Raw genomic sequence first — 27,662 nt, 5'->3', positions numbered from 1 at the left:
AAGATCCGTGCTCAGTAATGTTTGCAAGTGAATGAGAGAATTTTCCAACAATGAGCTCTAGAAACAATTGGGCAACCATGGTACAGCTAGCTACATTGTAAAGGGAATCCTGGCTATAAGTAGGATGTGGATTTGATGACCTCTGAGATCCTTCTGACACTTAAGAGCCTTGGAATCTAAGTGAAGGCAAAGCATTTGAAATTAGAAAGTGTTCCATAAATGCAAAGGAGTAATTTATGCTTTGTTGATGCCATTTATATTTCATTTTTTTCCTAGTTTTTAGTCTTGCTTTCTGTTTTTTCCCCTTTTGAAGTGCATTAGTTCCCATGGAAACAATGATGTCATTGGAATTCATTGGTTTGAACAGAGTTTAGTAATATCTACAAGAATATTTTGAAGTTAATTTAAATGGTTTCCTAAAACTCAAGGCTTGTGGGACCTGGGTGGCTCAGTCGGTTAAATGTCTGCCTTCTGCTCAGGTCAAGATCCCGGTGTCCCGGAATCAGACCTCCTCATCCATCATCAGGCTTCCTGCTCATCCAGGGAGCCTTCTTCTCCCTCTGCCCTCTCCCTGCTCATGCTCTCTCTCTCACTCACTTTCTCTCTCTCAAATAAATAAATAAAATCTAAATAAATAAATAAATAAATAAATAAAACTTAAGGCTTGGTTAGGGGAAGGAGAAGAGATGAACTATTAAATTCTTTGTTCTCTGCCTGAAATCATATCAGCTCTGCCAAATCCTTGATTATCTCAGTGTTTACAGACTGTTTTTTTTTTTAAATAATAATTTTTTTTCAATCTTACACATTTTGAACTGTGAGTACTTTTTGCATTGTCACTCTTAACCATTTTTATTGCTTCTTCTTCAAAGGAGGCCCAGGCACCTCAACTTGGAGTCCTTCTACCATTTGAACTTAGAGTTTCAGGGATTTCACTATCCAGCCCCAACTTCTTGGGCAATCTCCTTCCCAGTTCCTGAAAAGTGTATTAAAGTATATTTCCCCTCTTACAGCATCTATACATAGGGATCCATTAGTTAATTTTAATTCAATAAGTAGTTTATTTTACAAATATATATTTACTCCTATTGAGTGCCTTCCATAAGCAAAGTACTGTGATAAGTTTCTCTTATTAATTAGAAGAAAAAAAAAAAGAAGGATGAAGGTTTTTGTTTTTGTTTTGCCAAATACCTTATCATCCTATAGACTGGCTCCATTATGGTCAAGGGGCCCTAATTTCTGAAGAACATGAGGACGCTTTCTTCTTTGTGCTAATAAGTAGGGCTGTCATGGAAAAGTCATGATTTTTTTCACATCCCTGTTATTTTGTATATATAGTCCCTTTCCTGATAAACCATCGTTAGCTTGGGAACTCATATTCACATTTCAAATCCCTGCTCAGCTTTACTTTTCCTAGGAAGCTTTTATCAAACTCCCGGAAAAGGTTAATCTTTCTCTGAACTACTTGAACATATGTCTGGTTTGGCCCTTATCCCACTATAGTTTACCTGTCAGTCTCCACAGAAGAAGAATCCTGGAAGGTAAGAAAACATGCTTTAAATATTCTTAAATGCTCAGTTACCTGGTATATAGCAGGCATATAAGTACCTATTATATAGACATTTGCCTGGTATATAATGGCAGCCACAATCTGCTGTTGTCTTTATCCCCAGCTCATAGGCCACTCTGCCTTGCATTCTCTCTGCCACAGTGAAACTGGTCATGTTCCACTTCTTTTAGACTTCCACAGACTTTCTTTCTTCATGGCCTTGAGCATGCTGTTTCTCCGCATGAGATCCCTTTACCTTCATTTTTCACTTGGTAGCTCCTTTTTATCCTTTGGTACTTAGATTGAATGATTGTTTCTCTGGGAGACTGCCCTGTCCCTGTTAACTAGGTGGGCTTGTTCTGGTGCATAATCAAGTAAGACTCTAATTCCCCTTTTGTAGCTGTTTTCATATTTGTCAGTACTTTTCACATTTGTGCATGCCATGCTATAAGCTTTGAGTGAAGGGACCCCTTACCTCCCTCTGTGCCAAGAACATACAGTGGCTCACTAAATAAATACAGAATGAATGAATGGAGTAGGATTTTCATAGGCATATCCAGAGACTTGAGTAGGGACAGAATTTATCACAAGTTGTGTTCAGGGTTGTTCAGTTTGTCTATAGTTGAAGTAATATGCTTTGGTGTAGCTCTGCTAGGCCCAGATTTGGTAGAGTTTTAACCACTGAGCTAAGGATTTGGACTTTCTTCTTGAGATTTAGAGGAGTCCATAAAAAATGTTGGTTGAGAAATAGACTTAATTAGAATGGAGCTTTAAAAATACTTAATTTGGTGGAAATTAATAGAAAGGGCAGGAGCTGGGAGAGTGAAAACATTAAGGAAGGATTTGCAATGCTCAGAGTTACTCACGCTGCAGGTTGTGACCCACCAATGAGTCATGAAACCAATACAGTGAGAAATGAAACCCTGTAAACAATATAGGGTAAATTACTCTCAGGAAGACAAAGTATTGCTTTATAAAGATTTGGTCTCAGTTATACGTACATAAAGTGGGCTTTTGTGTTGGATCAAGATTTAAAATATTTCTCTTATGGTAAGACAGTTTTAATAATTTGGAACAACACTGATGTAGGTGATAGGGAATAGGGATCTGACAGCATTGAAAATGGAAAAGGGAATAAATATAGTTGACATTTTGAAGGAAGAATTGACAGGCTTGGCAATTGATTACATAGGGTAGGGGTGGTTAGAAAAAAAATGACAAAAATCTAAGGGATTTTGAGAGTTAGGCTGCCATTAATAAATCTACCAGGTGCTAGTTTTTTGCTCAGGTTGACAATGAGTAGAAATAAGAGGTTAGATCCTCAATCACAAATCCCTGCCCTTATTCTCTATGAGGATTATGATTTAAAACTGTTTGGCAAGGAAGAGACTGGTAGAGAAAATGATTTTGTGTTGGCCTTTTTAGTACTATTCACATCACATGATGTATGTGACCATCTCCGCACAGAAACAGATTTATTAATCTGTATATTTGTAGCCTTTTTTTTAAGATTTTATTTATTTATTCATAGAGACACAGAGAGAGAATGAGAGGCAGAGACACAGGCAGAGGGAGAAGCAGGCTCCATGCAGAGAGCCTGACATGGGACTCGATCCAGGGTTTCCAGGATCACGCCCCGAGCTGCAGGCGGCACTAAACCGCTGTGCCACCAGGGCTGCCCTATTTGTAGCCTTTTATACCCAGATTGATCTTTTTAGCACTGAGAAAGCTATATTCTTTAGTAAGTATATAACCTCTCATGGTTGCAAATTATATTACTTCAGAAATTTTATAATAATTTTTTAAGCAATAGGGTGCTACTGGCACAAGCATTCTTATGTAGTGGTGAAGAGAGTGAGTTCAGGAGTCTGAAGGCTAGAGTTCAAATCCTAGCTCTGTCACTTGGTAGCTGTATAACCTAAGCAAGTTACTTAATTCATAAGGTAGAAATTACATTACTGTTTCCCTCATATGGTTGAGGTGAGAAATAAATGAGATAATGCCCACAAAGGGCTTAGTAGCACAGTGTTTGGCACAAACTGAATAACCAATAATGTCAATGTAATTAATGTTGCTTATTACAAACTTTTAGAATATTGTGAAACAGATAAATTTATAATTTATAGATATTTATGTATTTGGCCTACATATTTTGACTAGTCCATATTTGCTAAAAAGAATTTTAACAAGAGGAGCACCTGGGTGGCTCAGTGGTTGAGCATCTGCCTTTTGCTCTGGTCATGATCTGGGATCCTGGGATTGAGTCCCACATTGGGCTCCCTGCATGGAGCCTGCTTCTCCCTCTGCCTGTGTCTCTGCCTCTCTCTCTGTCTCTCTCATGAATAAATAAATAAAATCTTAAAAAAAAAGAATTTTAACAAGAAATTGTTAAAAATTTATATGAATATTGTGAGATTTCCTTGAGTACTTTACTTGAGCCTAAACCATTCTCTTAATATAGATTAAATTGCTAAGTATATAGAATCTAAAATTATTTAAAATATGCATTATTTAATACAGTTAATTGCTGTCACAAGTAAATCTCAAAATACATAATGATGTAAATGGAATAGCAGTTTATTTCTTGCTCATGTAATAGTATTCATAGATGAACAGGTGAGCAGGGTGATCTTCCAGGAAGTTACTTAGGCCACTGTAGTCTCTGCCATGTTCACATGTGAGTATCAGCCCACCTTTGGGGCCATCCTCATTTGAGCCAGCCAGAAGGGAAAACACAGCACAGAGGCATGCATGTGGAGATTTTTATGAACCAAACATACATACATCTCTGTTCACACTTCACCTAAACTCATGTATGGTCATATGTCACATTTCTCAAGGAGCCCAAGAAATGTAGGTTAGCTATGTGCCAAGGAAGATGAGACCGTGGACTTAGGTCAACAGCTGCATGTCTGCTACAGCTGATCTGGAAACAAAAGTATAGATTAAAGCCTAATGCTAGTCATTGAACTTACTTTTTTTTTCTGTGTAAATAATTCTGAAAATTCTGTAACTGTTTTAGCCTTGCAAGTATTTTAAAAAAGGAAATAGGAATCTTGTTCTTCCTGTGGTTTACTTTTCCTGCTGGTTAAAAACAAAAAAGTAAAAGAAAAAGATACTACTGTTGTGTGGAGCTTTTAAATATTTATTTATAAAGGGTTAATCATTATATTTTCTTCTAAGAAAAGTTAGATGATCTTAGAACCTAAAATAGAGGATTCTTATCAATGTTTTCTTTCCATGTTCCATTGCTTTTCATTTTCATTGTCACAGATTGTAATGTTCTGAGCAATGAGGATCAGAGTTGTGGTTTATTATTTTTCTGACAGAGTAGCCATTTATGGTAGTTTGGTTAACCATTTAGACTCAGAGTTCCATATCTTCACCCCTGAATGTCTTCAAAACCCAAGTATTCATGATACCTGTCTTAGATCTGTTTTAGCATCTGTCTGGTTTGTCTCTTAGACCCCAAAAGTCCTATATGTAATACCTCAAGCTGACCTACCTTAAAAAACAATTTAGAAAAAGATGATCTTACATGAAAATTGAGGCAAGTGACATATTTATTTTCTACTTTCCTCCTTGAGCATAGTTTTTACTCTGTGATTATCAACCAGTCTCATTTGGTTCTCTGGGAAGTTTCATACCTTTGATGTATTTGAAGAATCTTTCATTTTTGGCTATAGAGGCCTTATGAAGTCCTGTTTGAATTCTTTCTAGGAACACACTAATTAGTATGCCCATGACATCACATGTGGCTTCCTACTTCACAATTGGTTAGCTTTTCCACTTTTAGAAAAGTGGCTTTTCTTTATAAAACTGGGTAGCATGCTGCATCTTGGCCATAGTTACATCTCAGAGACCAATTTGTATGCTCAGGTGTGTCTTTCCTTGGAATCTCTCATAAGTCTATGAATGCTTTTAACTAGAATGCAGTTCTATTTACATGAATTACATGTGATTTACATGAATTAAAGTAATATAACCCTAACAACTCTGTGGGATAGATAACATTGTTTTTCTCATTTTACAGATGAGGAAACTGTAGTATAGAGATTAAATAACTCACATAAGGTCACCTATCTGTTTAGTGGGCATCTGGGCTCCTATCCCAAGCAGTTTGCTTTCCAGAGCCTACATTTTAACGGCTGTTTCTGTAGATTATCCAAAACTGAGTAGTCCAGAATTTAGTAATGTGAACACAGTAGAATATACCACACGGTGATAATTTTTAGGGAACAAGAGGAGTCTCCTTTAAATTTGCTTACCGTTAGGGTTCTGATTGTCCAGGTGGGCAAGTGAAACAGGAAATGGGTGTATTGAAAAATAAGGAGTTAAGGGGCCATAGGTTCAGGTGTAGTCAAGAGAAGTATAATGAGGTGTTTTGGGGAAGTGGAGCTCCATAACCAGGGGAAGGAAGTGAAGTCTAAAGCCTTGATTGCTGCAATTAGTGTGAAGATGGTTCAAATTAGGCCTTCCCTTATAACTGTGCTCTTAATTACTATGCTAAACCCCTCTACTAACCCATATTGACTCATTGTTTCGGGCCACCTAGTTCCCATGAACAAAATCCTTTTGAGTCCTTTTACTTGTCATCTTGTTTAGTGACTTCCACATACAAACCAGTGACCTAGCCGGTTTGAATTGTGGCTATGTTTTATACTAACTGCGATCTTGAGCAAATAATATAGCTTCAGTGTTTTGTGAACCATCTCATAGGTCATTAGGGCAGTTAAATAAGATTATATATACAGTACTTAGCATAGATAGACCTTAGCACCAAGTACTGTAAAGGGTGGCTCTGAATGTTATTGTTTTAGTGGTAGATTTTAGGGGTCATAATTATGAAATCATCATTTGTTGTAAACCCTCATTTCAGAATTCAAGACATAAAGAAGTGAAGCTGCACCTCATGGACCCACAGCTGTTTACTTGGTCCCTGAGAGGAATATGAACGCAGGTTTCCCCATTCATTGTTTTTTCCATGCCAGACTACTTCTTCTGAAAGAGAAAACAGAAACACCCATCTCAGTTTTTTTTTAAATTTATAAATTAATGTTTATTGGTGTTCAATTTACCAACATACAGAATAACACCCAGTGCTCATCCCGTCAAGTGTACCCCTCAGTGCCCGTCACCCATTCACCCCCACCCCCCGCCCTCCTCCCCCTCCACCACCCCTAGTTCATTTCCCAGAGTTAAAAGTCTTTATGTTCTGTCTCCCTTTCTGATATTTCTCACACATTTCTTCTCCCTTCCCTTATATTCCCTTTCACTATTATTCATATTCCCCAAATGAATGAGAACATACACTGTTTGTCCTTCTCCGGTTACTGTGGCCAAGTTCAAAAAGGGTGTTGCCTGAGTTCTCCTCTGGGATTTTGATGGAATCTTGTCTCACATTTAGATCTTTCATCTATTTTGAGTTTATCTTTGTGTATGGTGCAAGAGAGTGGTCCAGTTTCATTCTTCTGCATGTGGATGTCCAATTTTCCCAGCACCATCTCAGTTTTAAAAATTACAATATTTGGGGGCACGTGGCTGGTGCAGTCAATTTAAGCATCTGACTCTTGATTTCGGCTCAGGTGGTGATTCAGTCATGGCATCCAGCTCCACCTTAGACTCCACAGTGCATAGTATGCTTGGGCCTTTTCTCACTCTCTCCCTCTGTCCCTTCCCACTGCACTCACAATTGCACATGCTCTCTAAAATAAATGAAAATAAATCTTTAAAAAAATTATAGTATTTGGACACTTGCTTCAAGGAATATACTGAAAACAGGTTCAAGGCTAATGGAGAACTGAATAACATTTAAGAATCTAATCTATTTCTGTTATTATTCATTTTCTATTTAACAATTTCTCCTCATTTTTTCTTAAATCATAGTTTTAGTCCTTGTGACAAATTCCAACCAACAAGAATTTAACCTTGAGAAATTGAATTATATAGTAATCTGAAAATCTTGCTTGTTACTTACCTGAATCTGGATTTAAATGCCAAGAAGAAATTAAAATTGGGGCCATTTGAGCTTGCATAATTCAATTCAGTTGGACACAAAAATCCAATATTTCGGAGCAATGTTGATATTTCAAGAGAGTCAGTTTTTTTAAAGTTAATAAAAGAAGTACCTTTCTGAGCCAATGATGGATTGGAATAACGTAAAAATAACATGTAAAAGGTTTGTGGTGGCTGATGTTAAGCAGGCATTTGGCATTTACATTCTTTGAGTAAAATAGCTGAAGTAAAAAGAGATAAGGATCTTATACATGTTTTCCTCTCTAAAAAATTTTTTTTTAGTTTCGTTGACACAAAAAAGGATCTTATATTTTGATGAGACATTAAAAAATGATTGAGCATGCTTACAGCTGCATCTCAATAGTATTATGTAAATTAGGCTCTGGCAAAGCATCTGTTTTCTAATGTTTCTACTATCAAAGATATACAAAATAGCTCTATAATAAACAAACAGCTTAACAACACATAAAGTATTCATACAGCATAAAACATTTGGGAGGTGACATGTGGACATGGTCACGTGGACATGAACTCTTTCATATTTAAGAAAATTTTTATGAATAAAACTGTCATATGGATATTCTGATGTTCTTATTATTGGCTCCTATTCAAAACTCATTGATTATAGAACACTTTTAAAACTATAGTATTGGTTATAGAACTCTTTTAAAAACTAGTATAGTGTTTTCTAATCTTTTTAATACTCAAGGTTCTCTTCTAAACTTTCTTCCAGCTAACCCTGTGGTTTGAAAAAGTTGTCTGACACATACTCTGCATAATTTAATAATTTGTTTTCTAATTAATCAAATAAATATATGTATGTTAATCACACTCAGTTGATATAATTTCAACTAAAAGCAGAGACTTGACAGTTTATCTTTCCTATATAGTCTTGAAGGTAAATGTTTCTTCAATTTTTAAAAGTACTCATAAATCACTGGCCCTCATAAATGTTTTTGTGCATCTTTAGGACCTTGAAACAGCATTAAATAAGGTAATTACCAAAATTAGTTCTATAGTCACACTTCAATTGTCTACAAAGTGCTGTCTAATAGAAAGGAAATGTGGGGATCCCTGGGTGGCGCAGCGGTTTAGCGCTTGCCTTTGGCCCAGGGCGCGATCCTGGAGACCCGGGATCGAGTCCCACATCAGGCTCCCTGCATGGAGCCTGCTTCTCCCTCTGCCTGTGTCTCTGCCTATCTCTCTCTCTGTATCTCTCATGAATAAATAAATAAAATCTTTAAAAAATATTATTTTAGTACAAAATCATTAGCAAAGTTAATCATTCAACAAAAGAATTATATTAAAAACACTAGGAATTCTTAAAATTCAATTAAAAAACACATAATCAGTGGAAAAATAGACAAAGAGAACTGACCACTTTACGGAGAAGATTATACAAATGACCAATAAATATGTTAAAATATGCTCGACTTCATTAGTAATTATGGCAATGCAATTTAAAGCCACAGTGCAGAGGGGAGATGGGCCTAGTATCAGGAAGAAAGAGGACAAACTGAAATACATCTGCATTCCTGCAAGTTTCTTTCCCCACTTGTAACCAAAGTAAACTTTAGAGTATAATACCCATAGCTTCACTTCCACCTCCCAAATCTCATGTCACTTTACTTTTAGGGAACTTTAACAGGGAATAATAAAGGAAGGAAGATTCGGGGGCAGCCTGGGTGGCTCAGTGGTTTAGCGCTGCCTTCAGTCCAGGGTGTGATCTTGGAGACCCAGGATCGAGTCCCACATCGGGCTCCCTGCATGGAGCCCACTTCTCCCTCTGCCTGTGTCTGTGTCTCTCATGAATAAATACATAAAATCTTTAAAAATAAATAAAGAAAGGAAAGAAGGAAGGAAGGAAGGAAGGAAGGAAGGAAGGAAGGAAGGAAGGAAGGAAGGAAGGAAGGAAGATTCTAGGAAATTTAGTTCCCAGTATAAATAGATTGATGGTCTGAACAGCCTAGCACAATGAGATACCACTACTTGCTCACCAAACTTTCTAAAATAAGAGACTGATGATATCAAATGTTGGTGAAGCATGGCACAGCTCGAATTCTCATACATTGCTCATGCAAGTATAAATTGGTAAACTTTATTGGAAAGCTTCTTAGCATTTTCTTAAATATGCACAACCTAAATATTCAGCGAGAGAGAGAGAGAGAAACGTGTAAAAATGTTCATAGAAGTATTATTTATAATGGTTTCTCCAAAGTGGAACCCAAATTTTAACACCATAGATCAGTTTTGCTTGTTTATAAATTTTTGTAAATGGAATAATAAGTATATACTTTGTGTTGCTTATTTTGCTTAAAATTATGTTTGAGAGATTCATTCCTACTGTTGATTGTAGCTAAAGTTTTTTCATTTTCATTATTGTGTAGCATTCCATCATGTGAAAATGCCACAATTTATTTGTCTATTTCACTCTTGATGGTCTTTGGGTCAGTTTCTATTTGGGGATAATTAGTGTTGTTTATGGATACTTTTGTACATGTCTTTTGTTGAATATTATGTTTGCATTTCTTTTAATATATAACTTAGAGCAGAATTATTGTGCCATAGTATAAATTGAACATATATCCATTTAATTACATTAACTGCCAGTTTTCCAAAATGGTTGTATCAATTTAAAATGATTGTACCGGTTTACACTCAGCTAAAACTGTGAGTTTTACATGCTCTGTGTCCTCACCAAGATTTGGTATTTGTTGTTTTTGTTGTCGTTGTTATAATTGTATGGACATTCATTTGTTCTAATCAGTTCTTAAACATAAATGTGTGGTATCTCATTGTGGTTCTGTTTTGCATTCCTCTGATGATTAGTGAAGTTGAAAACTTTTTTCTCAAGTTTGTTGGTCTTTGGATATCCTCTTTTAAGGAATGCCTGTTAGGTCTTGCCTATTTTTAAATTTCTGATGTTCTCTTACTGGTTTATGGAGTTCTTCACATATTCCAGATAAAAGCCGTTTGTTGTGGATGTGTATTGTAAATACCATCTCCGATTTTTAGCTTTCCTTTTCACTCTCTTGTGTCTTCCAATTATGTTATTAATTTTAATGTAGTCCAGTTTAACAAAATAATTTTTTATTTATGTTTTTATTTCTTTGTGTCCTGCTAGAAAAATCTCACATCACTCACACCATACCTCACCCATGTTGGTCTTTCAATTCCTTAAAGGAGACTTGTGCTCCCTACTTCTGTCTCTCTTTTTTTTTTTTTCTTGTTTTTACCTGCTGATTCTTTAACTTTTAGGTCACATATTTCCTCAAGGCACTCCTCTGTGACTCTCAGGGTAGATGTAGTCCTCTCTGTTCTGTGCTCTCATAATCCTCTGTGCTTTGCTTCCAGAGAAACTCTTCCATTTTTAAAGTAGATTTTTGTTCTATTACTTATTCAGTCTGTTTCTCTAATTAGTGTGCAAGCTTCAGGAAGGCAAGGATCAAGTCTGTTTGCTTACCACTGTATCCTACTCCTTTTGTTTAGCTCAGTTACTGGCATATAATAGGAACTCATTAAATACTGAGCTTGCTTACAGTTTTATGTTGGTGACATTTTGCAGTCTATATAGAGAACATGTCTGAGATTTAAAAAAAATTTTTTTAAAGATTTTATTTATTTATTCATGAGAGACACAGAGTGAGAGGCAGACTTAGGCAGAGGGAGAAGCAGGCTTCCTGCAGGGAGCCCAATGTAGGACTCAATCCCAGGACCCCGGGATCATGCCCTGAGCTAAAGGCCGATGCTCAAACTGAGCCACCCAGGCATTACCATGTCTGAGACATTTATATAAGCCATGGAGAACAATAATAAGATATTGATAATAAGTCAATCATATATGTTGAAAATACATTATGCTCCATACTTTTCTATGTCTTTGGGAGTCTAAGAAATTCTGGAATAGGGATGCTTTTCCGGTTTTCTCTGGATTAGAATATACCCTCACCTAGATTTTCACAACATTTAAGTGTTTTTCCTTTTCCCATTTCTTGAGTGATTTTCTTTTTTTTAAGATTTTCTTTTTTTATTCACGAGAGACACACACACACAGAGACAGAGTCATTGGCAGAGGGAGAAGCAGGCTCCATGCAGGGAGCCCAATGCGGGACTGGATCCCGGGGTTCCAGGATCATGCCCTGAGCGGGAGGCAAATGCTTAATCACTGAGCCACTCAGGCATCCCTCTTGAGTGATATTTTTATGTGTAAGTTGAAAGCTCTACAGTGAAGAGAATATATCACATTTAACATAAATGGCAGTAAAACTTGACCAAGCAATGGGTGTATGATATAGACATGCTGAATAACAAATAAGGTATGTGATCTTTAGCTGTGTTTTCTTCTGCCTTTTTGGAGATTCTGTTGAATTACCAAAGTACAATATGATTTATTTTTATAATACTTTGCATCAGCAAAAAGCATATATTAGATGCTTGGAAAATGCTTAGCTACAAATTTATGTCCCTCACAATTTATCTTCATTTGCATATGTTCTGGGAAATTTTAGTCTGTTCTGTTTCTCTTTTCAGAAAAAAATAACAAATTTCATCACCTTCATGTCTGTATGTTTCATTGTGGACTGTCAGTGCCATTCTTCATTTAAAATGAAAATGTTCTGATAGAGATACCTCCTATAATGATGATCTTTTTGGTGGAATTGATGGGATGATATAGACATGTTATCTCTAGGCCTCTGATAATTGTATTTCTTATTTTTGTTCTAGAAGAGATGCACTGCTTTGCATTAATAAGAAAATAGGATTAAAAGAAACATGAATAAGGATTATATTTGCAGAGCCTGTTTATTCAGCAGATGTTCATAAAGTACATACTTTGTGCCAGAAGCTAGGGAAACTCAGAAATAGATGGACACTTTCTATAAGACTTGAAATTTTTGTTTCAAGTGGTAACATTCTGATAAGAGGTGAGTTTTAGTTTAGTTTTTAGTTTTAGTTTTTATTAGCTTTGTCCTTTATCCCAGCTATGGAATGGGGATGATAAAAGACCCATCTCGTAAAGTTTTTGATAGGAGTGAATAAGATAGTTCATTTAAAACACTTACCCCAGTGCCTGATATATAATAAGAAGCACTCAGTGTTTGTTAGCTGTCATTTACTATGAGACTTCGTAACACAATAGCCTCTTAACAATTTATTTTCCTGTGTTTGTTTCTGTTTATTTTTTTCTGTATTGCTATCAGAGCTAAATTTCTAAAACAGATCTGATTGTGTAACATTACCTCTTGAGACCATCTTTTCAACTTTAAAACCTTTTGTGGTTTTCTGTTGTCACAAGAATAAGTCATGAATGGCATTTAGTACCTTACCATCTGACACTGACCTCCTTATCCAATGAGCTTCTGCCTTGGCCCCCCATTAGTGTGCAGCCCTAATAGTCTGTGTACAGTTATATTTAACTGCCTTGGCTTGTGTTCCTCTTTCCGCCTAGAATTCCTGTTATAGGCTTTAACCCTTCTTCTCACCCTCAACTCGAAGAAGCAATTCTGGGTAATATGGGCAGCCCAGAGATAACCTCTTATTCTTCCCAGACAGAATTTTTTTGATCCCTGTCATTTCTTTATCTTTAGCATTTATCACATTATTAAAGTTAATTACGTGTGTCTCGCTCTTCCACTAGCTTGTGAGTTCCCCTTAGAGCAGAGACCATAACTTATTCATCATTGTATCACTAGAACCCAGTGGGCACTCAGTAAAAACTTGTTGAAATAATGGATTGAGATTTGGTTTTAACTTTGTTTTAATTTCAGTGTTTCTTGTTATTCTAGGTTTTGGGCCTTATCCAAAATATGAGTGTTTTCCAGTGTCCAAAATGTAAACACAGAACTCATATTTTTGGTGCTGATGGTGCAAGAAGACTAGCACAGACCCTTGATCTTGATATTCTAGGTAAACCATAAGATATTCCTTTGCAGAGGAAATGGCAGAAGGGAAGGTGGGGATAAGGCATGATGATGAAGTGTCTCAGAAAATGATGATTGTCTTCAGTTTTGTATTTTAAATTAAGATAGGGAGTTGTACATGTTAACCTTTCTTTGCTTTTTATAATATTTCACTAGTGGAAAGCTTTTGAAGAGGAGACCTATTCTGCCAATTATAACTTTTACTGTAGGTAAAAACTGCCTATAACTTGAATTTGAGAAGAGTTTCATGGTCTGATTACTGTAATTTAAGTCCTTATTTTAAATAACGGTTGTCTGTTTGCTAAGTTGGGAGCACATATCTCAGTATAAACAGATATGTGAAAACACCTGGTTAATATGTTGTAGCAACCTTTGAAAGTGTCAGTTCTTGGTACATATGAAAAAAATGCCTTGCTCTAGAAAAATAATATTCTTTTTTCTGTAATTTTTTATATATTTTTGCCATGTCTTTGAGCTTTGGCACCTGAAATTTATATTGTGTATACTGTTCACATTACTGAACTGAAGGATTAATTAGTATTATGAGAAGTAAAATCATGTGGTGAGTGAGCAAAACACAGATTTTAGATAAAACATAATTTTTGAAAAATCCACAAGCAACTTAATGGACATTTTAGGAAACATGTGTTGGTATTTTCCTTATGAATGAGTGTCTGTTCTGGGCAAAGGCAGATGTTAAAAGCTGAATAGGGAAGAATAGAGTGAATTATTAGTTTTAGGTAGTTAACAATTAAGATCCCTTAGAAATAAAGGAATTTTAAAACATTCTTTATTATAATTAAATTTCTAAAAGTTGATGTTAAATGCATTATTGTTATTATGCATTTGCACTATAGCAGCCACCACACCAGGTGAATACTAATGATATATTTTGATACATTGCTATAATTATAGCCACTAATTATATTCTGCAACTGTTTTTTGTTTAACTAACCTAGAAAGTTCAATTTCCCAAATATGCATAGCAACAACAGATTGACATTCACTTCTATAATAAAGTAAATGTATAATTATAATGGCATTATTGAATTATGCTGACAATATTATAATTTCCTGATTTATAAATGGATGGTATGATATTGCAAATAACTTATTTAGAATTTGAAATATATCTCCTGGAGAAACAATCTCACATATGGAAGTTACATTTTAGCCAACAGCTCACAAATGTATAGTTACTTTAAAAATGTGTCAGAAACAGATTATTGATCACAAAAAATGGATAGTGCCTGTAGATTGCTGTAACTAACAGTGTTATGGGAAAAATAATTCAGAGTTTCAACTCAGGGCACGTCTCCTCTTTTTAATGTAGTCATGGGGCCCTGTGAGACATCTCATGATCTGAAGCAGGGGCTCCAATAACAAAGAAGTTGGAGTCAGGAAGGAGGACCTGAAATCAGAGTAAGAGCTTCCCAGTTATGGCCTCCTGGCTGGTTGAACTCCCTAGGAAGGCTTATATGTCCATTACTGACTCCCTGGCTGTCTCTTAATTTATTTTCATCCATTTGGCTATGTTAAATAATTATTTGATAAAATGGCTCTCAGAACTTTCTCCATATTACCTATAGACACAGATTGTATGTAGTAGTTATGTCTCTGAAATACGCCCTTGCTTCCTTCAGACCTAGCCCCTCAGAGATACTTTTCAAGTCCAGGCAGCACTTTACCCACTCTCCGTATCATTACTCCTTTTTATCCTTCTCTGTCATACAGCTGTTAGCCCATTACCACCCTTACTATGGTGTGCCACCTATTTTCTAAAAAGGTTTTCCTCTTTCTTGATCAGCTTTTCTGTGCTTTTATATATAGGATTAGGAGTCTCTAGAAGGCAGAAACTATATTGGTAGGTGGCTATGGAAAGGAGAAGGTTTTGCTTTTTTTTCTTCCATTACTGCAGTAGAAATTAAAGCATTCAGGATTCCTTACTATAATGGCATAAATCAAAGAAAAACCTTTATAGGTTTCTAAGAATTCTCTTTAACATATTTTCCCTTACTCCTGTGACAGTTTTTTATAGTCTTGTTGATCTATAGAATAGATCCTCAAATTTACTGAAAAGCTAATCTTAATTTTTTTTTTTAAGATTTGTGTATTTATTCATGAGAGACATAGAGAGTCAGAGACACAGGCAAAGGGAGAAGCAGGCTCCCTTCAGGGGAGCCTGATGCTGGACTTGATCCCAGGACTCTGGGATCATGACCTGAGCCAAAGGCAGATGCTCAACCACTGAGCCACCCAGACACCCCAAAAGCTACTCTTTAAATGACTACTGAAATATCCAGGTATTTTGTCAGTTGGCTATTGAACCTTTAGAAAAGATTTAAAGAGTTGATTAAAATCCCCAAATTTGCTGACAAGAGGAGATTGAAATATGTTCCTCTATGTACTTTATAATGTAACTTGTAATAGGTTTGTAATTTTGTAACATATACTTCTGCTTTATTTACATGACTTATTTCTATAAACCCATACATACACACATTCAGTAACCGTTGCATGAATTTGAAGTAGTTCTAAGAATGCTCAGTACTATGATAAATCAACTCTCCTACCTATGACTCCATTTACTGCATTTTAAGTCTTAACCTTTTGAAAGGTTTCATTTGTGAAGGGATGGTGGAGTCAATTGGATGACAGATCAGAGCACTTTTCCCCTCAATTCTACCACCTAATAGTAACACATTCTCAGGAAAGACACACAACCTTTCCAACCTCCTGTCTAAATAGTGGAGGTTCTTATATACTTCCTGAGATCTCATCAAAGTTTACAAGTTATATGTAATGCTATATAGATTGACACCTAATAAAACTGAGGCGCCTGAGTGGCCTAGTCCGTTAAGTATCAGCCTTCTGCTCAGATCAGGATCTCGGGCTTGGGATCGAGTCCCACATTAGGTTCCCAGCTCATCCAGGTGTTGTCTTCTCCCTCTGCCCCTCCACCCTGCCTGTGTGCATACGCTCGCTCTCTCTCTCAAATGAATAATCTTTTAAAAAATTAAAGAGAAATAGTTCTGTCTGATAGAGAGGCAGGTAGTGGAGATAGCATATCTGCCTTACTTTTCAGAAGTTCTCTTAGCTCACTCATCTGCCAACATCAGGAAGATAATTTTATTATACTTTTTTTTGGACAACTTTGTCTCCTCATCTTTTCCTCTTCATTTTCCTGTTGTTATTTGGTATGGTATTTTTATGTCAGGCATTATAGGGAGAAATAATTTTACAAATATCTTCCAAGCCATTTCTTGCTGGAAGACCTCCAGCAAAGAATAAATCAGGGGCCTTATCCCTTGATTGGCTGCCACATAGCTTTCATATGTACATATACAATCACTGGACTGCCCTCAATGGAATATATTACCCCTGATTTTTATTTGAAATTCCTTTTTTAGAGATTTAACCACTTGAGGATAGTCATAATTCAAGTTGATTTGAATGAATTTAATTGATATTTTAGGGTTTTTTTCTGAAGTTCAAATAGTGAAATTCCAAATGCCTATATAAATTTTTGTAGTGTTAATGGATGTCTGGTGGACTCTTTTAGGAGACATTCCCTTACATCTTAATATAAGGGAAACTTCAGATACAGGCCAGCCGATTGTGTTTTCACAGCCTGAAAGTGATGAGGTAAGTGATGTTTTTAAATATGTATTTTTGTATCTTTAAAAGTAAAGATATTTACTTTTTGATACTTAGAAAATTGGGAAGATCAAGTTCATTTGCAGTGCGTGTGTTAAACAAAGATTAGTTAACTTATTTAAAGCATCCTTAAATAACTATTTTATATGGTAAGCATATCAGTGCTATCTCTGAATTATCAGCTGAATAGATAAACCTATGAAAACCTAGCCAGTTTTCTCATGAAGAACACAAACAATGAGTGTTTGTAAAATTCCTATTTTCCTGGCTAGCCATACCTAACTGCCCCAGGTTACCATATTTCAGTATTAGAAGTTCAGCTGATTATTAGGAAAAGGGAGACTAATGTAAAGAAGTATTGAGTTGGAGGTGCCTGGGTGGCACAGTCGGTTGACAATCTGACTCTTGGTTCAGGTTAAGTTGTGATTCAGGGTCATGAGATCCAGCCCTACATTGGGCTCTACACTGAGTACAGAGCCTGCTTGAAATTTTCTCTCCCTCCTCTTCGACCCCTCCCACTCATGCTCTTTCTCTTTCTAAAATATATAAATAAATCTTTATTTTTTTAAAGAATTGAGTTGGATATAGGGAAATTGTTATAATGCTTTAGAGATGGGATTTTCACTACATTTATTTTAATAACTATGATTGAGGAAGTAAGGTCGAAAACTAGTTGTGTTTCATTAGCCAATGTCATTGGGGATGCAGTTGATTGATTTTCAGGATTGCTGAAGCTTTACAACTTCAAGAATAAAATCTTTTATTTTACTTTCTTTTTTAGATAGGAATAAAATCAATCATGTATATCTCTTTTGTCCTAAGTAACACTTGCTATGTAAGCTAGAAGCTCAGCTATCATCTGAGTGCATCAGTTTTGATGTAGTTTTGTGCTCCTTGGCCGAAAAGCCCCGGTCAGCCTTCAGATGGTTATTCCTTTTTGTTCTTCCTTAGCTAATGGATATACTTCTTAGTACTATTATTTTGGCTATCTATAATTAGTACTACTATTCTCATTCTTTCTTTTCTTTTATCTTACGTGAAATGGAAAATAAAAGAGCCAAGCTTAGAGCTGTAAAAAAAAAAAAAAAAGTAAGGGTAAATCGACAGTCAGGAATCTTGGATAAATAAAGTATTTCGAGTTCTTTCTTTCAAGGGGCCCAAGTTCTTTTAGCCTTTATTAAGAGTAGTTACAGTATAGGTGATTGAGTTGTTGGGGATATGATCTCTGAGAAAATAGAGTATAGTATGTAGCATATCGTTGTGTTTCTTTTTTCTGTGTTTTAGGTAGTAAGGTAGTAAGTAAGTAATGTTAAATTTCCTTTTCAATCTTTTCTTAGAAATCTTTCAGATAAGCAAAAACAAGTTATTACTCTCATAATTTAAGTCTAGCAACCTAGCTACCATAGGTGTACTTTATGTTATGCAGTGGATGAAAATTCTATGAAAATAAAGCGTATTTTAATTACACACTTTTAGATGTCTCCTGAGAATAAACTAAAAACATTCTATGGTGATTTCTAGTGACTAAGAATAATTACTTACTAGATTATATCAATTACAAGTTTAGATTTTTTAAGTATTTTCTCCACCTATCCATTATCTTAATTTTTGGAGTTAATTGTTTTTTAAAATATCATTTACATTTACATAAACATTAGACCTATCATTTCACTGTTGCTGGCTGAATGAGAACAGCCTGACCCATTATAGTTTGTGCTAGATTTGATTTGGTGAGGTCTTGGCAAAAGTAGTGAGAATTTCGTGTACCAGATTGCCAACCTTAAACTGAAGACTTCTGAGCAATTTTAAGATTTAGACATGGCCATGAAAAGGGGGGAAAAATAGTGCCTTGTATTTATTCTGTTTCCATGGAAATTATTACTTCCGACTCTTAGATTGCAGACATTCATTAAATATCCTCCTAATAATAATGGCAATTATAGTGTACCAGACACTGCCAGACATTTTACTTACATAATTTCTGTGCTCACAACTTAGTACAATGTATAAAAAGTCCCCATTTTACAGATGAGGAAACTGAGGTTCAGAGAAGTTAATTTTCCCAAGGTTACAGAACTGATAAATAGTAAAATGTGATTAATAGACAAGTCTTCCTTGCAAACATTGGCCTCCTTCCATTATATCACTCCAGGTCCTATACTAATAGCTATGCTTTCTTTAACTTGTTTTAAGAAGTAGTACAATACTTGGGTACATTAAATACATTATCTTATTTGATTCCCATAACACATTTGTGAGACATATATAATAATTGTATGTATATGTATAAGATATGTATAATAATAATGTATAATAATAAAATACAATAATCTCCCATTTTTCAGATGAAGAAGCAGAAGTTTATTTAAAGAAAGGAACTATCCAAGATAGTGCTAGAGGCTATTTCCCCTCACAACTGTGACACCATATTCTATTCATTCTCCTCCCAATGCAATACCTGCTTCCCTTCCTAATAAATTGCAAGATTAGCTCAGTTTCTATGATGTATATTTAGATTGGAATTTAGTTCACCTCTGTTCATATCACAGTATCCTTCTGTTAACCCTTGTGATGAATATTTCCTCTGATAGCCCCCTTCTCTTTTCCCCTGTGAACTCCAATGGAAATAGCTAGTAACAGCCCTCTCAGCGAATTCTGTTGTATTTGTGGAAGCTTAATGCCCATTCTACTTGCGTGTCTTCATTTAAAGAATAAAGTTTATACTTGCCAACATGGTAAACTTCTGCAAAAGTTAATGGGACTGAACCTTTAAAATTATTTGTTAATCAATAGCCCCTTAGATCAACACTTTTTATTGTTTGCTTTTAGGGGTTGACCTAAGGTAAAATTATTAATCAGTAAAGGTTTCATCTTCAGTTGTTTTTTTTTTTTAATGAAGTTTTCTTTTTCTTTTTTTTTTTTAAGATTTTATTTATTTATTCATGAGAGACAGAGAGAGAAAGAGAGAGAGGCAGAGACATAGGCAGAAGGAGAAGCAGGCTCCATCATGGACCCCAGGATCACGCCCTCGGCCAAAGGCAGACCCTCAACCCTGAGCCACCCAGGCATCCCAAGCTTTTTGTTTTCTTTCTAACTCCACCTTCACCATCTCCCATCACTCCCTCCTCTCAACACCAGATTCCAGGGCTGTCATTCTTTGTGCATCAGAACTTTTAAAATTGGACATTAGAGACTTCACTCTCCCAGTAACATTTAACTTTTGGAGGACACAAATGCTTCAGTGATTAATTTAAAATATGGTTCATGCTGAATTTAAGGCATCATCAGAAAAGATGGAAAGAGTTGCAGTACCAGTTAAAAAGCACCATCAAGCTGCTGCCTTCCCAGTCATTGGGCAACTCTCTGAACATGTGCACTGCTGACAAAAGGGGAATAATTGAAACTCCAAATATAGTAGTAGATAATAGCTAGAGAAAGCCACAGAGGAGGGGAGAGGAAGTAGACACTTAGGATTCAGAACTCTTAAATTCAATAGCATTGCCTCTTGTTTGTGTGATTATAATTGTAATTCAATTTTATCTACTTTTTGCCTTTGCTTTAGTTCAGGACACAAGTAATGGACCCATGACTGACTAATAATTTTCATCCTTTTGTTGCCAAATAAGAATGTTAATATTGACATACAGAAAGGTGTACTATAAGTTATTCCTGGTAAAGACTTTCAAATATAAGTGGAAATTTTATTATCTTATAATTTCTAAATTATTACCACATAATCTTAATATGAAATCACCGTGTATGATAAAGTAGAACTTCAAATCTTTAAAAACAAAGACAAAGGAAAAAAGTTCTCCATAAAACTGCTTGCACTTTGATTGCCGTCCATTTCCTTTAACTTGTTAATATAGAGTAAATAGGATCCAGCTATCTTAACCATGCTTCTGGATGACCCAATAAAAAATCTCCGGTAGAAGTGTTATTCTATGTATATTTGAGGTGATGAAAAAAGAGTATTAATAGTTTGAGAAATATAAATCATTTTTTGGTATATGATACACATATTTGCCTTTTTGCTAGTTATGGATTAAATGAAAGGGAGGGATTTAGTTTACTATTTCCTCAGCCAGAAGTATCTATGAATACATGTTCATGTGAGCTTTTCAATGAGATTGTAAAGTACTTAAGGATATAATAGGAATAATAGCAGCCACTAATATTTACTTCTTTTGTGCCAGTACGACACATACTTTATTATTACTTAATATTACCCCATACTCTTTGAGGTAGATACTATTACTTCAGCCATTTTAGAGATGTGGAAATTGAGTCTTAGAAGGGTTAAGTAACTGGCTCAAGGCCTCATACTAATAAGTGATGGAGCTAAGTTTTAAACCATGCTTGTCCAACTTCAGAGCCCCAGGTCTTCACAAATGAGCTATTCTGGCTTCCTTTTTATATTGTTACATCCTAGAAATTTCCCAAAACAGTGACTTGCACGTGATAAAAATCAAAACATATTTGTTGAAGTGATACTGCATTGGCTGAAAAAATTCTATCTCAACAGTTCTGTAGAAATCGAAACTGTGAAACTAAGCACTTTTAGTGATTTCTTAGCAAATGACAATCTAAGCATTACTTTGAGTGTGATATATTGAAAGTTTAAGCTTGGAGATAGTCCATTAAAAAGCAAAGGTTAAATGTAGCAAATTTGATTATTCTGGAATCATTCGGTATTTTGTGTAGTCTGATAGGTTTATGTCTCTAATTTAACATAAGTAAGAATGTAAAGATGAGAGAATGATGGCCTTCTCTCAGCTTGCCTTAGTGAACTTTAAATTTTCATCACAATAATTTTAGGCTTAAATACTCAGAAAAGCTAATAGAGATAAAAGGTATTTACAAAGATGCATGGGTGAAAATCAGCACACTAGGTTTAAGAGAAATATTTATTTACAAAGTACATGCTATTTCCATTTTTAAGCAAAATTGTTTCTGTTAACTACAGAGAGTGAAACCATTTTTATTTTTATTTTTTTAAGGTTTTTTTTTTTTTTTTTTTTTTTAATATTTATGAGAGACAGAGAGAGAGGCGCAGAGACACAGGCAGAAGGAGAAGCAGGCTCCATGCAGGAAGCCCGACATGGGACTCGATCCCAGGTCTCCAGGATCAGGCCCTGGACTGAAGGCAGCGCTAAACCGCTGAGCCATCTGGGCTGCCCTGAAACCATTTTTAGATCAAGCATTATGATTAAAATTGCTGGTACTTTGGATTTACTGTTTAATATGTAGTAGAAGGATCTACGCTTTGCAGTTAGATGGACCCAGGTTTGAATATTCTCCAGCTTACTGCCTTTGTGACCTTATCCAAGTTGAGTTGATGATGCTTGTTTTACATAAGTGAAATTACTTATGCCAAATACTTGGTATAGTTGGTACTAAATTTAAAAAAATTTAGGGCTTTATTCATATTTTGAAACTTTTTTTTATGGACTCAGGTGAGCTTTTTAACATTTTTCTGGTAAAACAAAAGAATTCAGCTGTTAGGGCTCAAGCATGATTTTTAAAAGTGAAAATGAGCGAAACACTTAAGACACTCATCAAGTTGCAATAAACAGACCTCAAATTGTTCTTTTACCGTGCAGAGAGTTGGTCAGTCTAGGTTCAAAGACTAGCTCATCCCATTCAGCTGTAATGCTTTGGGCAAGACTCTTCACCTTTCTGGTTCTTGGTTTCCTTATCTATAAAGTGGGGTTTCTGACAGAATTTCTCCCTTAGGGTGGCTGTGAATTTAGATGAAACAATGCTTGGTAAATATTAAATACTCAAGTAAATTTTAGCTATTATCAGTCATAGTAGCTGTAGTAGTTAAAGTAGCAGATATTCATAAGTCTAAGTATATAAATGTATAGATTAATGGTTTTAGAAGATCCACTATTGTATCTTACAGGTTTCATAGATTAGATAGGGTAAATAAATAAGATTTGCACTGCAGTTATTTAAAACTGATAGAATGCAAATGTCATGACCCTCATTCTAACTGGACCATGTAGGCATTGGTTAGTTTGTGGCCCACAGTGGCTTGTTGTTCTTATTATTTGGCTGCACTGGGGAGCCCACAGATGAAGAGTGTAACAACTGATCCCAGAAATTCTTGCCTGGTACCCAAAATTCAGCAGATGAAGGAGCCTTACAGGGTGCTCGCTGCTGGTACTGGATGCCATTCTCAGAGAGATGAGGAAAATGCTTTCCAAAGATAAACCATAGGGTGATAATAAACAGTCCTATTTAAAATGACTAACAGCTCTTATGCCACAAAAGTTTTGGCAGTGTCTAACTCAAGATATCAATTTGTCAGAAGAGGAAGATATAATTTTTCTACAACTAGATTGGGTTTGCTAGTTTGCTGACTTGGAATTAGAGCTTAAAAACAGTAATTGCTGGTATTAAATATTTTTTCAGAAAGTCACCTTCTAAGTATCTGCCCCCTCAATAAAATTCTTTCTTCCCTCTGTGTACACCTGCAGTGTATACAACAGCATCCTCTCACTGCTGAATTTCCTCATCTCACTCAGGCTTTTCACTATTCAGTTCAGTAGACAGCTCTGGCAAACAGTTCATGAGTCATTTGATGTCTGCTGGGGAGAAATACAGAACAAATGAGTCTCTTCTTTTCCAGGCCAAAGCTTACCTGAGGATTGCTGCAGAAGTAGTAAAAAGATTGCCGCCACCTCTAAAGTGAGTTCCGCAAGTGTTCTGGAATTTTGCCTGGTGCTTAACAATAAGAAGACCTTTGGAAGTCAGCAATGTGGTTATGAAACGTACAGGAATAGTAGTAATCATAGTTGTTTTCTTGTACTTCTAAGGAAATAATGTCTTATGTTCAGATTTGATTTGCTAAGCAGTAACTCACAAATAAAATTTTTATATATCAATGCTAACCACTACATTTAGGAATTTACTGAAAGCTGGTGTGTACCAACTGCACAGACTGCATTTTATTTTAATGAATTACCTCTTGGGGAATCAGGAGTTTGTGTTAGAAGCCCAATCTTCCAGTCAGGAAAGAACTGTGTTCTTTTTACGGGACTACAGAGTAGTCATTTAAAGGATTTACTAAATTCGTGTGCTGATATAAGTATGACAACACTCGGGAACCCTGGGTGGCGCAGCGGTTTAGCGCCTGCCTTTGGCCCAGGGCGCAATCCTGGAGACCCGGGATCGAGTCCCACGTCGGGCTCCCGGTGCATGGAGCCTGCTTCTCCCTCTGCCTATGTCTCTGCCTCTCTCTCTCTTTCTCTGATGACTATCATAAATAAATAAAAATTAAAAAGAAAAGTATGACAACACTCTGTCAGTTTGGTCTGGATTTAAATCCTGCCTTGGACTATCTTGGACACATTCATAATATAAATAAACCTTTACTTCATCTGGACCAAGTTTACCCTAGACTTACTAAATATAATCTGCTGGGGTGGGGCCTGGACATGTGTATTTTTAACAAGATCATAATGATTTTGATTCTGATTCTGATAGAAATAGAATAATAGGTAACATTTATCAAGTGTTTTCTTATGTCCTTATAATTAATCTTCCATTCATATGAGTGAGGTAATGTGTTATCTCTGCTATATAGATGAGAATACTGAGATATGGGAGTGTTAAGTGTCTTGCTGAAGGTTACTATTTCAGCAAGTGATGGAGCTGGAATTTGAACTTGAGTGGTAGGATACTGGATCCTTCCTTTTTTACACAAAGAACATTCATTTGTTTCAAAAGAGAGAAACATGGTATTCAGCATTTCTTAAAACTTCTGAGACCATGAAACTGACCCTTTCCCCATTTAGGACCATTTTGTGGAGTTCATATTTCAAATGATACACTTTGAAAAACACTTGTCTTGTCTAGTTGAGGCTCAGAGAAATTCAGAGGGCTTTCCAAGTTTAGGTAGCAAGATAGTTACAAAGCTGCAAATACTGATAAGAATCAGTAGTTGATAAAGAAGCAGTCTATGACCTTTGGCAAATACCTTGACATCTTTTGTTTTGTGTCTGGCTTAAATAGCCAGAAAATTAGTCAAAGAGTTGCATGTCATTATAAACATGTTTTCACACACTTATGTTCACATAAAAAACTACATGAGTGTTCATAGAGGTTTTATTTGTAATAGTAAAAAACAATGCAGAGTTTTTCAATGGGCAAATAGTCAAACTGTGATATATCCATACCATAGAATACTACCTAGCAATACAAAAGAACAAACTATGGACATATGCAACAGTGCGTATGAATTCCAGAGAACTATGCTGAATGAAAAAGCCACTCCTACAAGGTTTTATGCCATCTGGCTCCATTTATGGAACATTCTTGAAATTATAAAATTATAGAACTGGATAACAGATTAGTGGTTTCCAGAGTTTAAGGGGGAGAGTTGTGTGACTATAAAACGGCAACATAAGGAATCCTTGTGATGATGGAAATGTTCTATATTGTGACTATATCAATGTCAGTATCTTGGGAGATAATTGTACTATAATTTTGCAAGATGTTATTGTTGGAGGAAATTGGATAAAAGGGCACAGTGAAATCTGCATTGTTTCTTACACTGCATGTGAGTCTACAATTACTTCAAAATAAAAATAAAAGTTTAATTAAACACACACTGCTGTGACTGCACTAAAAGGACTTGAGCCAAATTATCCATGCTAATTAAAATCATGAATAAAAGTATTTGTGAACACACAGTAATCATCATCATTGTGAGAAGGAAGTAATGACTTTAAGTTGTAGATTTATACTAGTGTTTTTATCATTTTTTTGAGAGAAGACAGGTATAAATAATCATTGAGCACTTCTAAATACCAAAAAGCAGGTACTTGAACCAGGCTTAGCTTTACCTAGAAAAAGAATGATTTAAATAAGCTCCAGAGACACTTAAAAGTTGTGTGCCAATTTATGCATCTCGTAGAGAAAGGCGAAAGTTCATTTTTTCTCATAAATACATGGCTTAGCGCTACACATAGAATTACCCGCTCTCTTCTCCTTTATTCTTGTGTACAAGTCTCTGCAGATGCTTCCAGGAAAGCCACAGAAAAGATGGTGGTTGGAGTATATATACAGGTTCATAAGTGGAAGAAGAAAAAGTAACCGTAATAGCTAGAATGAAGCTTATTCTAAAATTTAGCCTATGGCAGCCTTTGCTAAGTCTCAAAGAGCTGACTTTAAAGATAGACTGTCAAGCACAGCTAGTCCACCTGTTGTTAGGGGTAATATTTGTTCCTTATTCTTCACATGTCCCTAGAGTATAGAGAATTTCCATTCCAATCTCCAGGAGATGAAGGCAAGCTGCCCCACTCACTCCATGCCAGGGAAGCAGGAGTAATACATCTTATGGGTAAATTTCTTCCTGTCTGCATTTCTTTGATTTCAGCCAGATCCTGAGCTTCCTGAGGCAGGCTACAGGGAAGCCTGTCCATCCCTGCCCTGGACATGGGTGGGCAAGTTCATCTAATTTGAGGGTTGGGTATTTGGTAGTCCACTGGAGTCACATACCCTCTACTCCAGCTTTTTGTCAGTAATAGAGCTAATATTTTTTACCATTATCTGAATTGTGCCTCTCAGTTCCAAATAGGAAAAGAATTTTCTCCCTTAAACACCACACTCCAAAAAACATACCAATACCTTTCTAGAATCCTAGAAAATCAGAACCAAAGAGTACATTAGAGTTCAGAGACTTGCATCACTCCATTGGAAACACTTCTAATTAAAAAAATAAGTTCACCAATGGCCAGAAGCTTTCTGGGTGGGGGGTGGGGGGATGGGGAACAATGGGAGGAAGTTATACTGTATATAATGTATACGGTATATACAGTAAAGCATGGGAAACATATAGGTCAATTATCTGCAAAGTGGACACCCAACACTAGGTTAAGAAGGAACATCACAGAAGGAACATCAACATCACAGAAGCCTCAGTACTTTCTCTCACAATTGCTGCCCTCTTCTTCCCTTACAAAGTTAACTATTTACTGATGTCTTAACACCTTCAACATTATAGTTTTGCCTATTTTTTGCAACTTATATTAAATGGAATGATACATTATTTTGCTGTGTATTAATTGCTTTTATTTTGCTCTATATAATTGCTCTTTATTGTTTCTGAGTTCCACCTCTAACTGCATATAGCAGTTCATATTATATGCTGTAGAATATTATGTTGTTTGAATATACCAAACTTACCCATTCCACTGTAGATGGATATTTGGATTGATTCCAATGTTTTATTCTTAGAAATAGTGCTGCTATGAGCATTCTTATACATACTTCTTGGTGTTCCATTTCTATTGAGTTATTTATGAGACTAGAATTATTGGTAGTTGTTTAGTGGTATCTCATTGTGATTTTAACTTGCATTTCCGTGTTACAAGTGAAATTGAGTACCTTTACATATATTTATTGGCTAATTATATTTCCTCTTTTGTGTACTGCCCAGTCAAATCTCTTGCCCATCTCTCTATTATGCTGTTGGAGCACTTTATGAATCCTTGTCAGTTTTATGTTGA

At 35.8% G+C, this 27,662-nt stretch overlaps 1 protein-coding gene across 7 annotated transcripts in view; it reads left to right on the top strand.

The window, feature by feature from the left end:
- The window catches only part of NUBPL (NUBP iron-sulfur cluster assembly factor, mitochondrial), a 205,468-nt gene extending 179,641 nt beyond the window's left edge, over positions 1–25,827 (top strand). For 2 of the 7 annotated variants that reach the window (XM_055309318.1, XM_055309317.1), the window contains exons 9-11: positions 13,351–13,471; positions 17,048–17,130; positions 23,780–25,823. In XM_055309318.1, coding sequence (XP_055165293.1) covers positions 13,351–13,471; positions 17,048–17,130; positions 23,780–23,842 — 267 coding nt within the window. In that variant the 3' untranslated portion in view covers positions 23,843–25,823. Of the gene's footprint in view, positions 1–13,350; positions 13,472–17,047; positions 17,131–23,779 lie in introns of all 7 variants that reach the window. The other 5 variants (XM_055309319.1, XM_055309320.1, XM_055309324.1 and 2 more) reach the window with 4 other exon arrangements.
- The last annotated feature ends 1,835 nt before the right edge of the window (positions 25,828–27,662 follow it).

Source organism: Nyctereutes procyonoides, unplaced genomic scaffold (genome assembly GCF_905146905.1).
Source record: "Nyctereutes procyonoides isolate TBG_1078 unplaced genomic scaffold, NYPRO_anot_genome, whole genome shotgun sequence".
Lineage (NCBI taxonomy): Eukaryota > Metazoa > Chordata > Mammalia > Carnivora > Canidae > Nyctereutes > Nyctereutes procyonoides.
This window is presented reverse-complemented; position numbering and strand designations above follow the sequence as displayed.